A 15091-nucleotide genomic window follows, 5' to 3' on the forward strand; every position below is an offset into this window, starting at 1 on the left:
CCCAAGAAATGGCAAAAAGACAAAAAAAAAAGAAAATATCTGCATACCATGCTATAAGGGATTGATATCCAGAATATATAATGAACTCCTACAACTCAACAACAACAAAACAAAATAAATAATTAAAAATGAGCAAAGAACTCGGATAGATATTTCCCAAAGATATACAAATGATAAATAAGCACATGAAAAGATGGTCAACATCAATAATCATTAGAGAAGCACAAATCAAACCTTAAAGAGATACAATTCACACCCACCAGAATGGGAATTAGGGAAGAAAAAAAAAACAGGTATTCCTGCTGTGGTGCAGTGGGTTAAGAATCGGACTTGTAGGAGTTCCTGTTGTAGTGCAACAGGATCAGCTATGTCTCTGCAGCGCCAAGACACAGGTTCAATTTCTGGCCAAGTACAGTGGGTTAAAGGATCCAGCATTGCCACAGCTGCAGTATAGGTCACAGCTGCAGCTAAGACTCAATCCCAGGCCCAGAAACTTCCATATGCTATAGGTGCAGCCATAAAAACAAAAAAGAAAGAAAGAAAAAAAACAGAAAATAGGAAGTGCTGGTGAGGATGTGGAGAAATTAGAACTATATCCATTACTGACAGGAAAGTAAAATGGTACGGCCTCTGTGGAAAAAGGAATAATGGTTTCTCAAAAATTAAACAAACATTTATCCTCCAACTATGCAGTCATTTGATATTTAATGCAGAAACCATATGAATATGAGCTCCAGGTTCCCACCAGGTATATATATATCAGTCAAATAATTAACTTTCTCCATTGAGAAATAACTCATTAAAATATATAAGGTAGTAATAACACTGAAAAGAATTAAAATAATAACCAAAAATAACCAACTCATCATCACCTTTGGAATATGGAAGAAAAACATTCATTATTCCATACTAGTAAATAAAAGAAAAGAAGTACTTGTCTTTTCTTTTCTGAACAAAATAAAACTGAAAGGTAACTAAAGGGATAATGAGGGAAAATACCTCTTTACATAAATATTCCAAGGAAATAAATAAAATCACTTCTCTACTTTTGCATGTTTGAAATTCTCCACAATCAAAAGTTTAAAAAAAAAATTAAGAGAGCTAAAATAACTGACAACAAAATTAATTAACTTGCTTCAACAAAAGTATAAACAAACAGGAGTCCCCATCATGGCATGGTGGAAACGAACCCAACTAGTAACCATGAGGTTGCAGGTTTGATTTCTGGCCTCGCTCAGTGGGTTGTTGTGAGCTGTTGTGTAGGTCGCAGATGCCGATCGGATCCCACTTGCTGTGGCTGTGGTGTAGGCTGGTAGCTGTAGCTCCGACTGGACCACTAGCCTGGGAACCTCCATATGCCACAAGTGCAGCCCTAAAGAGCAAAAAAAAAAAAAGTATGAACAAACACTTGGATTGAAGAACATATGTTTTAAAGCTGTAAATAAAACATCGTGGAATAGGTAGTATGCAGAACGTTCAATTAATATAGCCATAACATTAAAAACTGATTAATTTCTTCTCTGGAAAAACTTACACATCCTCTTCTACCCGAAGCTGCTGAATATGAGATTTGATTTTCTGTCCAGAAGTTTTTAAGATGATATTTTCTAGGAGGTGGAAATCATCTTGATTAAAGAGTTCACTGTCCTCCAGTGGCCCAATGATCTATGAAGAAGAGCAGGGTGGTCAGTGCTGGAATTAGCAGGCTACAGAGAAGTCCCTTGTTGTCCTCGGGCTATCTTACAAACCAAATCACTTTATAGAGCTGAGTCATATTTACACCTAAATCAAACCAAGGAAAAAAGTGAAAATAAACCCAAGTCAACTCATCTGATTATGCACTTATCAGTTCCCCAATGGCCCAGAGTGTATGTACACCTGAATGCTTTACAATAATTTTACAGTAAGCAGACTCTGAAATAAAATAGCAATATTGTTTTCATTAATTCTCACTGAATATAAACAAATATGGAAATAAAATGGTATATACCAGAGACTTCACCCTTAGAGCTAAGAGTTTAAAATTTGATATGTCTGCCATACTGTCATTTCAGTGGCTGTTGATACTTATGAAAAATTCTAAGCATAAACCGATTAAATTCATATAGACTGCACAAACCATAAACATGGTCCCCACACAGGAGGAATACTTTATGTATCGAAGGTCTTAATGGATTTTTGTTTAGAGAGCCACCATACTTTCACCACCTTACACAATGGCAGGACAAAATTAAACAGGAAGAAGGTTGCACATAAGGAAGTTTATGCCAAAATGAGCTAAATTCCTTTGAACAAGGGAGCAGAAATGATCATTAGCACTGCGTAAGCCCTAATCACCTTGGGAAAAGTGGCTCTGTTTGAAGAGTTTACTAGCTTCAGAGAAGAATGCTGCCAAATCTGCTCACTGATCTAATTTGAAGTCAACCTTGTCTCAGGACAAAATTCTCACCCTTCCATTGCTGATCACTGCCCTCTGTCCCTTCTTCAGCTTCAGAACATCCCTGCAGTACATGGCATGAGACAAAATGAAATCCATTTTGGAAGATTCAAAGACCTCTTTAAAAAGACTGAAATCCATGCCCTAGGAAAGTAATTGTTATTGAGGAAAAGGAATTGTTATTAAGAAAACTATAAAGATGAATAATCACATTAATAAATCATAAAATGCTTTTTTAGTGGAAAGTAATAACTAATTTTAATAATTATGATGCCTCCATTCTCCCTCCCATTTTTTCCCACCCTCCCACTTATCAAGTAATGCTTATTTCCTTTTCCTGTTCTTTTATGTGATTGTTCAACTGGCAAACTATAATTCATGATACCTTTATTCTGCATTTTAAAATCCTCTAATTTCAAATGAGAGCTCTCTTCCAACTAAAATATTAAGTACATTCATCATTTTTTAAGTAAATTTAAAACTAACAAAACAGTTAAAACTATGTAACATGAATAAACATGAGCCTATATTAGAAACACATCAGCACATAAGCCATGAAGTGGCTAACTCATGAAGTGGCTTAAATCTCTATAAACAAATTATTATTTTTTGCTCTACAAACAAATCAAATATTGTCTATCTTTTAAAAACTATACAAAACAATTGGCTTTGTGCTCAAAACATATGCATATCTTGAAACCTAGCCAGTTTAAAAGTAATAAAGGGAATATGGCAAAACGATCATTTCTTGAAAAGACTTTTCCAACTTAACAAAAAATCCTCTGAGCTCAGAACTAAAGTAACAAATCCTGATCATGAACAGCAACAAGACAGACACATCAGCCCATGGGAATGAACTTCTGAAATAACAGCACAAGGCAGCCTCCTTCAAAACACAGAAACTTACCCCAACAGAGAACTCGCTGATGTCGGCTCCTGCAGCCAGAGCCTCTGCAGTCTCCTCCTTGGCCATTTTTGTGATGAAGTTCTTAGCAGAGTTGGAGGTCTGTGTTTGGAGAGCTGCCCAGATAGCTCTGGAGATCTGAGTTTTCTCATAACTTATGTCTTCACTAGGATTATTGATCATGCCTATTCTAACATTGTTACTGGATTTCTAGCAACAAAATGGGAAATGAGAATTATATGGTCGATGGCTTGAACTTGAAAAGCAGCATTAACATCAATCATATTCCATAAGTAGCAAATAACATTTAAGTTGTGGTAGTTCTCCTCCGCACACCAAATAAAATTGAAGTGCTATAATCAGGCTTTTACTTATTTATTTATTTATTTATGTCTTTTTAGGGCTGCACCCACGGCATATGGAGGTTCCCAGGCTAGGGGTCGAATCAGAGCTGTAGCTGCCAGCCTACGCCAGAGCCACAGCAATGTGGGATCTGAGCAGTGTCTGTGACCTACATCACAGCTCACAGCAATGCCAGATCCTTAACCCATTGAGCGAGGCCAGGGATCGAACCCACAACCTCATGGTTCCTAGTCGGATTCATTTCCGCTGCTCTATGACTATTAACTCCTACGATTAGGCATTTAAACCACTACATGAATTGATCCCCAAGCTACCTTTCCAATTTCGTTTCTTACCATCCCTACAAGTACAACATACATTACAGACCATGAGAGTGCTATGTTTCCCCAACACATTTTGTATTTTTCTAAAACATCTCATGCCTCATATTTGCATGTGAACCCCAACTACACCCTATCTTTACTTCTTTCAGTCCCAATCATTTTTTAGGGCTCGGCTCAAATCGTCCTTCATTCACACAGCCTTTCCAGATTTCTGGTAAAAGTTCATCTCTCCATGGGTAAAGAGACAAAAATCCACATGGGAGAAGATAGCTGGGACCCATAAAACCAAAAAAGGGCTTGTATCAAAACCATAAACAACTTATGTTTACTTATTTATGTTCATCTAAAACATGTACAAGAGTATCACACATGTGGGCGGCTTTCTTCTAGCCCCCAACTGGAAACAACACCATTGTCCATCAAATAGAGTAAACAAACAAAATTTTCTGGTATAGCCATATGATACAATATTACCTGATGAAAAAGAACTATCACTACTTGTAATATCATGGACAACTCTCCAAAATGCTATATAAAGAAGTCAAATGCAAACAAATATCGATAATGAGATGCCATTTAAATAAAGTAAAAAACAGGCAAACCTATACTGGGATGTGAGAAGAAGGAAAAGGGAGGGGTAGTGACAAGGCCACAAACAGAGTATGCTTTCAGGAATTTGGTAATCCACTATTTCTTTACCTCACGGTGGTCACATGGGTGTGTTCACTCTGTGACACTATATATCTTGCTGATTTGTTTTGATTTGATTTCTTTTGAACCTATATTTTACTTCAATTAAATATTTATTTTAAAAAATCTAACTCTCTCTCTCTCTGTTCTCCCACTCTACCACCACTTGAGCCTTTGTCAGTTTGAGTTAGAGTGAGTTATACATATATCATTCTTCATTGGGACTACTCCTGATATAACACTGAACTGACCACACCATCTAGTCAGCTCCCTTAGACAATAAAGGTACTCAGCACATTAGTGAAGGTGAAGTCACCTGGATATTTCAGTATTTTAGTGAGTCTCCATGGGACACAGAGTGACAAGGGGACACGGGAGGGGTGTGAAACTTGAACGAAGATCCAATATGAGGAGTTCTGGTTGTGGCACAGCGGTAACAAACCTGACTAGTATCCATGAGGGCACAGGTTCGATCCCTGGCCTAGCTCAGTGGGTTAAGGATCTGGCATTGCTGTGGTATAGGTCACAGACGTGGCTCGGATCTGGCATTGCTGTGGCTGTGGCATAGGCCAGAAGCTACAGCTCCAATTCAATCCCTAGCCTGGGAACTTCCATATGCCTCGGGTGCAGCCCTAAAAAGACAAAAAAAAAAAAAAAAAAAAAAAGAAAGAAAGAAAGAAAAAGATCCAATCTGAAAACTACTGAGGAAAAGGAAATGTAACAATCTCATTCTCTGACAATGACATCTCCAAAAGAGTCAAATTCTTTTCAACCATTCACCAGTGCCATTTGTTCCACTTCTGTGTTTTACATGTCACATAGCTTTCAGCTCACCTGTATGTGCCTCCCTCTGCACACCTACGCCTACTTCTCTTCTACTATATGCACCCTGATGCGCCTACATGCTATTTCTTCCTTTTTTGGACCTTTTTCAAAAAAATCTGACTCTCCTTTCAGGTAAGGACCCTGTCTCTCCCATACAACACGAACTTTGCAGCATCCTTGCAGCAAGAACATGAACAATAAAAACCTATGATTAAATAATCAACTATAATAAAAAAAATTTTTAAAAGACTAATACAAAAATAAAATAAAATAATGTTTCCTTACAAAAAGAATATTGTAGTCTTCTCTATTTTCTCATTGGCTGCCAGACCTCTGAAAAAATAATGCTTCTCTCCCTCAAGCACAAAAAAAGCACAATCCAGCCTTCCCACAAGAACAACAGCACAAAGATGCCCATGAAGATAACTGCCCCCTAAAACAAAGATACAGAATGAAGTTGTAGATACTTGCCTGATGTTTAATAGCATCATATAATAACTGCCTTCCAGAAGGGCTATCAAAATCCCCAACAATCCAAAAAGTTACTGGCCTAATAAAAGAATCATCTGCAGAAAAATTAAAACAACGTATTGAGTTGGAGGGAAAAAAGCAAATGCTATGTTTCAATACTGTTATTAAACCAAATAATTTCTAAAAACCATGCATTAAATGAGAAATAAAAGTTTAATAAAAATTCAAAGCAGAAGTAGTGAAACTTTGATACTAGAACGAAAGCAGGGTAACCTTCCATGTGGCTTAATTACAAACTACAAACATGCACTTATTAATTCTATTTTGGTTTGGGCATCTTTTAGCATATAAAATGAAAAAGAGCTCTTGAACGTGTGGGTAACATTACAGTCTTTAATCACAATCATTGGTAACTTTCCAAAATATCATTCTTTGCAAATACTTATACAGAATTTATCTGCACTGATAAATTTTCTAATACCCACAGGTTCCAGAAACATCTCAAAAAAGTTTCAACAAACTGAATTACAACGGTGCCTGAAACCACATAAGATAATTAATAAAAGGAATAGAACATTCTGAAGTTTCAAGTTACCATAGATTTCCTTGGAGGACATTCCTGGACAAAAGTAAAGGAAAAGGAGTAGAAGAAAAGAAAATGTCATTTTTATAATTAATGCCTACTACAAGAGTCAAAATTTAAATCATCTATGCTTCTTTCTGCTGTTTAGGCCCATTAGTGTTACAGCACTGTTCCAGGAACCCTCAGAACCAACTTCCTCGAGGAACCAAATGGAGGACTTGCCTGTACTTACATATATCTGGAAACTGAAAAACTCTCTCTGGGGGAAGACCACAACAGGGATAAGAACATCTGTCTTAAATGACAGTCAATGCTTTGAAAGAGTAATAAGTGTGACCAGAGGGGGAAAGCATCTGTCTGCCATTAAAAGGATTATTATTTTATACAGTTTTTTTCTAAATAAATAACTCTACATAAAAGTGACTTTAAGAACATGCAAAGGATTTCTTGAACCAATTTTATCTTATAAAGCCTTAAAAAATTTAACCCAATGTTGTCATTGAAGAAGCAAGCCAAACCAATTTTCAATCCATTTAACCCATTCTTCATCATAATTCTTTTTCCATTTTGAACCACAAAAAAAAATTTTCCTTTTGCCCTTAATCTAAAACTTACAATATCTGAATTTTCAAATGTGCATAAAAACAAATTTTCAACATGTATTAAATGATTAATTTTCAACTAGACTTAAATAATTATACAAAATAATTAATAAAAGAAGTTATGGAGTCTCCTAACAGACACTAAAAATTAAAATTTTTTGCAAATACTTAAAAGAAAAAAGTAGAATTCAAGATAAGCCTAAAATGTATTACCTTTCTTAGTCAGATAATTCATACTATTGGCTATAGCAGTAGTCTTGCCTTGAGAATCCAAGACAGTAAATCTAGCATAATCATCCACAAAAAAGTTATCTGGAAAAAAACAAAGTGGATTTATAATTAATATGCCTAAATTCAATCTAATGTTAATATTCAATTGATAATATGATTTGACCATAATATACTTTTTAATAAAATACATGAGTGAAATATATTAAGTTTCACTTTTATGGAAGTTCACATGACGCCTACCCATTAATGGCATTTTAAGACACAAACAAAAAATGTACATATCTCACACTTAAGTCATATATGTATTTGTCAATTAATAGTTTAAATTTATTCTATTCCTACACTTTACATCAGGAGGATTACTATTTATTTATTTCGCAAACTAATACATTTACGACCTATGATTGGGAGATCTATTGCTGATTTATTCATTCCACGTTTGAAAAGAATTTCAAAATAACAAAATAATTTTATACACGTCATACAATTTGGGCTAGGGTTGGGCTCAGGGAACTGCTTCATTTTTCACAGAGTAGGTAGAAACTTGCATCACCAAGCATTTTTTTTTTTATTCTGAAATTTAATTTTTATTTTTTACAAAATAAAATACACACATTTAAACACAATTACATTCACACAGATTATTATATCATGGATCTTAAGAAACAGATTAAGTGACTCCCTCTGCTGAAGTGGAATGGAAAATATGCTGAGACAAATAGGAAATATATTCTATACTTTATCCCATTTTGTATGGCTTTCATTCTTACTATTTAGTATTATCTATTACATTTCAATTTTTCCTTAAAAATTAGCATTATATTAAAATTGATATATTATGCAACTAAAATTTATAAAGAAGCCTTATATATCATTAAACATTTTATATAGCATAATAAAAAGAATAACTTAACTGGTAAGAATGACAAAAATAATATACCCTCTGAAAATAGGTAAAATATAAAATGCATAAATTGGTTAAAGAAACAGTGTAACTATATAAATATGTCCTCACAACTTGTTACATCTTATTGATTCTTCAATATAAGAATTACACCATTCTAGGTGATGTGATAAACAAGACATTATAGACCTTACATTGTACCATGGAGAGAAATGATTATTAATAATACAATTGTAGAACTGTATTATTTAATTGTACAGTTGCATTATTTAATTATAATTATCATAAATTCTTTGATGGAGAGGAAATCAGAATCAGATCTAAGAAGACTTCAGCATTCCAAGAATGATGTCAAACGACCCCCTTCATGGTGGATTATGCACTTATTTACTATGAGATATATTTCTTCTCCAGAGATTCCTTGTTTGTGTATCAATTGTAGATTTTTGGTTTGCAGTTATTCTGATGTTTTGATAGAAGAGTCTATATATATAGGAGATTGTTTTAAGTTGTTGTTCTCTTAATTGCAAGTTTATCTCCAGTGTCCTGCATTTGTACCTACCTCTTCTCATGATTTCTAAATTTGGTGGTATAATTGTGCATGGATGATTTCATATCTTTACTGTATATATACCTTTACTGGTGAGCCTTGTCATTTGTGGAATTTTTGTTTCCTGTTGCTGTCTTTTCTTTTCTGCCTAGAGAAGTTCCTTTAGTATTTGTTGTAAGGCTGGTTTAGTGTTGCTGAATTCTCTCAGCTTTTGCTTATCTGTGAAGGTTTTGATTTCTCCTTCAAATCTGAATGAGAGCCTTGCTGGGTAAAGTAATCTTGGTTGGAGGTTTTTTCCTTTCATCATGTTAAGCATATCATGCCACTCCCTTCTGGCCTGCAGAGTTTCTGCTGAAAAATCTGCTGATACCCTTATCAGGGTTCCCTTGTATGTTACTGGTTTCTTTTCCCTAGCTGCTTTCAAGATTTTCTCTGTCTTTAATTTTGATCAGTTTGATTAATATGTGTCTTGGTATATTACTCCTTGGGTTTATTTTATATGTTACTCGTTGCACTTCCTTGGTTGAGTGAGTGATTCCTTTCCCATGTTAGGGAAGTTTTCGGCTATTATCTCTTAGAATATTTTTTCTGTCCCCTTCTCTCTCTTCTCTTTCTGGCAGCCCTATAATACAGATGTTGGCGCATTTAATGTGTTTCCAGAGTTCTCTGAGACTCTCTTCATTTGTTTTCAATCTTTTTTCTCTTTTCAGTTCCACATCCATAATTTCTTCTAATCTTTCCTCCACCTCGCTTATTCGCTCTTCTGCCTCCTGTATTCTGCTATTAGCTGCTTCTAGTTAATTTTTTATTTCACTTATTGTATTTTGCATCTCTTCTTAAGTTTTACATCTTGTATCTCTTCGGTCAGTGTTTCCTGTAAGGTATCCATCTTTGCCTCCAGTTTATTTCCAATGTCTTGCATCATCTTCAGCATCAACAGTCTAAAGTCTTTTTCCTGGAGGCTGAGAATCTCCTCATCACTTAGCTGATTTTCTGGGGTTTTTCCTTTCTCCCTCATCTGAGTTCTAGTTCTCTGTCTTTTCATTTGTATAGGTTTTTGGTGTGATGACTTTTTATAGATAATAGAGTTGCCTCTCTTCTGGTGTCTGCCTCCCTTGTGGCTGAGGTCAGTATGGGGGCTTGCTGTAGGCTTCCTGATGGGAGGGACTTGTGCCTGCCTACTGGTAGGTGGAGCTGATTCTAATCCCTCTGGTGGGTGGGGCTTTGTCTCTGGATGGGATTAGAGGCAGCTGTGTGCCTGAGGGGTCTTTAGATAGCCTGTTTACTGAGGGGCGGGGCTGTGATCCCACCTGGATTATTGTTTTCCTGGGGCTTCCCAGCTCTGATTGATGGGGTGGGGCCAGATTTTCCCAAAATGGCCACCTCCAGAGAAAGGCAGCTGCTGAATATTCCCGAGAGCTTTGCTTTCAATGTCCTTCCCTTACAACAAGCCACCTTCACCCCTGTTTTCCCAGGATGTCCTCCAAGAACTACAGTCAGGTTTGACCCAGATTCCTATGGAGACCTTGCTCTGCCCTGGGACCCAGTGCACGTGAAAGTCTGTGTGCGCCTTTTAAGAATGGGGTCTCTGTTTCCCAGAGTCCTGTGGAGCTCCTGCACACAAGCCCCACTGGCCTTCAATGCCAGATGCTCCAGTGGCTCTTTCTCCCAGTGCCAGATCCCCAAACATTAGGGTTTGATGTGGGGCTCAGAACTCTCATTCCTATAGGTGAGTCTCTGTGAAATCACCCCTTCTATCTCTTGATGTGTCCTCCTCTTTTTCTTCTGGAGTAGGGTATCTTTTTTAAGGTTTCCAGTCCATTTGGGTGGAGATTGCTCAGTCTTTAGTTGTGAATTTTGTCGTTTTTAGGAGAGAAGTTGAGCTCCAGTCCTTCTATTCTGCCACCTTAATGCCACTCACCAAGCATTTTTTGAGCTAGCTGACTTTCAGCTGTGAGTCCTGAGGAGGATCTTTTAAAGAGATCCCCTCGTTAAGGTTCTGGGTTGCTGTGAGCAGTGTGGTACAGGTTTCAGATGTAACTTGGATCTGACGTTGCTGTGACCATGGCATAGGCCAGCAGCTGCAGCTCCAATTTGACCCTAGCCTGGGAACTTCCATATGCTCTGGGTGAGGCCCTAAAAAATAAAATAAAACAGGAGTTGCCATTGTGGCTCAGTGGTTAATGAATCCAACTAGGAACCATGAGGTTGCGGGTTCAATCCCTGGCCTCGCTCAGTGGGTTAAGGATCCAGAGTTGCCATGAGCTGTGGTGTAGGTCACAGACACAGCTCAGATCCTGCATTGCTGTGGCTCTGGCGTAAGCTGGCGGCTACAGCTCCAATTGGACCCCTAGCCTGGGAACCTCCATATGCTGCGGATGCGGCCCTAAAAAAGACAAAAAGACAAAGATAAAATAAAATAAGAGATCCCCTGAACTTCATCTCTGCTTTCCATAGTCCACTCACATAAGAAATGTTTCCCTATCCTATTTGATGGTAAGAAAAGATAAACTGGAGAGAAAATATTAAGAAAACTCTTATTTTGATTATTTCATGTCTATCAATAATACATCAGTAGGAGTTCCCATCATGGCTCAGCAGAAACAAATGTGACTAGTATCCATGAAAACACAGGTTCAATCCCTGGCCTCTCTCAATGGGTGAAGGATCCGGCGTTGCTGTGAGCTGTGGTGTAGGTCACAGACACGGCTCAGATCTGATGTTGCTATGGCTTTGGTGTAGGCTGGTGGCTACAGCTCCAGTTCAACCCCTAACCTGGAAACCTCCATATACTGCAGATCTGGCCCTAAAAAGACAATATATATACATTTGTAACCTTAAGAGAAACAAAAGGCCATTTTCAGATTAGTGCCTAGGGGCAATGCTCTTATTAATCATTTGCCCCTCAGATTACTCCCGGTAAAATTCCAGTTTCATCAAATCATTCCCTTGCTCTAAATACCAGTAATTTCTTCCTACCTACAAGATGGTTTCCAGACTGGTATCATAAACCCTCTATCTCCAGCAATCCCCTGGATTGCTTATGCATCATTTACACCTCAGTACAAATGCCATGCTTCTTGCACGTTCCTCCAAGCACAGCTTGCTTGCCCACCCACCCATCTATTTGTCCACCCACTCACCCATCTATCCTTTCAATCAACAAGGGGCCTATGCATTCAATCAAAAATCTAGTAAAGGTAATAAGCAATGGTGAATAAGACAGAAATGGCCCATGATTTCATGTAGGGGCGAGAAGGAAACACCATAGCCTTAAAACTTAGTCCAAGAGAGTAAAGGCCAAGAGCAGTGTAGGTGATGGAGCTAAGACTACTGGGTTAGGAGGATGCCAGCTGCTCCTTCACTGACAGCTCTAAAATGCTCACCAAGCACACTTGCTAGTGCATCCTGGCCACTGTGGACTAGTATCATTTCATAGCTGATTACTACAACACTCCCAGCAGAAAGATATGCAAAAACATAGAACTATTTTTATATTCCTTATTAATGAATACTCCGAAGATAACTCTTTACAGACTAATTTAAAATGATGGAAACAACAAAAACTAAGGACAAAGACTCATAATACTATACTCTTAGGTATTAGTAGAGCAAGAAAGTATTAGTAGAATAAGAAAGTAAGAAGCACTTTCTTACTGCTTTCTTTTTCAAATATAAGAACACATGTGCATTTTCCTTTGCCTATACTTAAGTGTTTTCTTCTTCCTGAAAAAGGAATTTAGTTTCAAGTAGACTAGAGATAGCTGCGATAAAGTAACAACCATAAACAGATCTACGTATTCACTGTATTCAACTACAACAGATACACTCGGTTTTGACTTCCCCATTACAAATATCCTTTCTTCCCCAGTGAAGCTTCCTAGGCAAGTGATGACAGCTCTACTATATTTCAGCAGTTTGTTAAAGTGGCCTTTAGAGGCGAAAGGGAAAGGGAAAGGGAAAGGAACAAACTGTACCTGGACCTAGCCTCTTAAAAAGGTATTCTTGCAGAAACAATCTGAACATTCACCAACTAAGCAACAGATAAGCAAAATGTGACCTATCTATACAATGGAATATTGAAATCATAGAAAGGAATAAAGTTCTGAGACAGGCTACAATGCGTATGAACCCTTTTTTTTTTTTTTTTTTTTAAGGCCACACCTGCAGCACATGGAGTTCCCAGGCTAGGGGTCGAATCAGAGCTGTAGCTGCAGGCATATGCCTCAGCCACAGCAACACAGGATCTGAGCCGTGTCTGCGACCTACACACCCTGGCTCACGGCAACGCTGGATGAACCTTAATATAACTTCATGCTAAGTGAAAGATGCCAGTCACCAAAAACTTCCAATGATATGAAACATCCAGAATAGAAAAATCCATAAAAACAGAAACTAAATGAGTGGTAGCTGAAGGACAGAAGAAGGGGGAAGTGAAGAGTGGTTATTAATAGGGTACATCATTTCTTCAGAGGGAGATGATAATGTTCTAAAATTAGTGTGATGATCACATAACTTTGAGAATACACTAAAAATTATACACTTTACAGCTATATACTCTGAAAGGTTGAGTTTTATGGCATATACGCTGTTTCTTGATGAAGCTTTATTTTTCCAAAAAGCATTCTCAGAGTAAAGTTACTTGAGATATTTATCAACAGTATTGCTGACTGATTTTAGACAACAATCCAGGTCCATTCTGACCATCTAAGGCTTAAGGTTAGTTAGCATTTGAAAAGCACTGAATACCTTTCAGAGTTTACAAAGATTTGTCAAAGGAAGAGTTTCTCTCCTTTCAGAGGAAACTCTTGTGAATTTAGAAGCTCATATAATGAACTGAAGATGCAATGAGCTTACACAAAACTTTGTCACAATCACGGGTTATATTCTGAACATTACAATCCAATAAATGCAAAGATTCTCAAAGACAGACCAAAAAAGCCCAGAGTTGTTCCTGAAACACTCCTTACTGGTTGCTGTTAAGTCCAGGTATTCGCGCTCAGCTGTCAAAATCCTTGAGTTGATTCGTGGAACCACATTTGGCTGATTCATGATATACTCTACCACATCTTGATCAAGGGACAGTTCACCCTATAGGAAAAAAAGAAAAGAAAAGAAACAGGACGAGGGTGGGATGCACATTAAACAAAACTGATCAACCTCTTAGGAACTAAAAAAGCATGAACTTTATAACAACTTCTAATGTACTAGCAACAGATAAAAATAGAAGTTACCATGTTTTAGGATCCCAAGCATGGTGCTTTACATACAGTATCTCTAACCCATTCCACAGTGTGAGGAAGATGTGGTACAGAAAGGTTAAATAACTTACTCAAAGTCATAGAGCTCATGAGAAGTGAATATGAAATGCAAACCCATGTTTATTTGATCTCATCACAGAAGCAAGCTCGAGAAATCAGTTAAAATTTAAGAGAAGCAAAAATCCATCCTGAGATCTACTCACAGTTAGCTTCTCCCTAAAGAAGAAAACCAAATGACTGTACTCAAGGAGTTAATATACTTTGTAATAAAAATCACCCCTTGACTTTCAATCTCAGGCATCCAACTAATCCTACATTACTTGATTATTACAATGATAATGATAAGTCATTTATCATCAACTCTTCCCTTTCACACTTCTCATGGTAGAGAAATACTGGCACTTCGTGAAGGTGATCTAGTGTAAATGGTGATCTAGTGTAAATGCATGTTTTTCACACTCAATGTATTTTCATACAAAACCATATTTCAATAAATGTACATACATTTTAATGCAGCTCATCTGCACACACATACAGTGGCTGTTTCCAGAAAGAAAAGATGAATAGCACAGAAACAGAAATGAAGAAGTGACAGTCTCTCTTCATTTATACCTCCATGCATTTGAATTTTACACTGTCTGCATGTTGTATCTTTTTATACTCAATTTAGTGTAAAATTTAAAATGCGTATTATTACCCTTTGACCCAATACTAATAATTGGTTATTTCTCAAAAAAATTTACAAGGTAAAAAGATACACATATTTGAACAGTCACTGTGCATTATTTATAAAAGCGAACATCTATAAGCAACATCCAACATTAAGGGACAAAATAAATGATTGCTCATCTTTAAGAAGAACTACTATGTAACAATCTAAAAGTATTGGGATAGAGGTGTTATGTTCAGAAATGTAGAGCTAAAATATAATTAGAAAGGTAAGCTAA

The 15091-nt window shown here is 37.0% G+C and overlaps 1 protein-coding gene and 1 long non-coding RNA gene across 5 annotated transcripts in view; both read right to left on the bottom strand.

The window, feature by feature from the left end:
- The window catches only part of UGGT1 (UDP-glucose glycoprotein glucosyltransferase 1), a 123221-nt gene that overhangs the window by 45467 nt on the left and 62663 nt on the right, over positions 1-15091 (bottom strand). For 2 of the 4 annotated variants that reach the window (XM_021075941.2, XM_084998506.1), the window contains 7 exons: positions 13854-13974; positions 7412-7510; positions 6609-6632; positions 6014-6108; positions 3345-3551; positions 2450-2581; positions 1535-1665 (listed from right to left, as the gene is read on the bottom strand). In XM_021075941.2, the coding sequence (XP_020931600.1) occupies positions 1535-1665; positions 2450-2581; positions 3345-3551; positions 6014-6108; positions 6609-6632; positions 7412-7510; positions 13854-13974 (809 nt within the window). The remainder of the gene's footprint in view (positions 1-1534; positions 1666-2449; positions 2582-3344; positions 3552-6013; positions 6109-6608; positions 6633-7411; positions 7511-13853; positions 13975-15091) is intronic. The other 2 variants (XM_021075942.2, XM_084998507.1) reach the window with 1 other exon arrangement.
- On the bottom strand, positions 8998-13047 carry LOC146395911 (uncharacterized). Its single transcript, XR_014829033.1, has 2 exons — positions 11659-13047; positions 8998-11238 (listed from the first exon to the last, which is right to left on the bottom strand). It is a non-coding gene; the product is annotated as an uncharacterized LOC146395911 (long non-coding RNA).

Source organism: Sus scrofa, chromosome 15 (genome assembly GCF_054392235.1).
Source record: "Sus scrofa isolate SSC_HxYL_T2T_F1_AM1 chromosome 15, Sscrofa_HxYL_maternal_Yorkshire_Landrace_v2.0, whole genome shotgun sequence".
In the NCBI taxonomy this organism is placed as follows: domain Eukaryota; kingdom Metazoa; phylum Chordata; class Mammalia; order Artiodactyla; family Suidae; genus Sus; species Sus scrofa.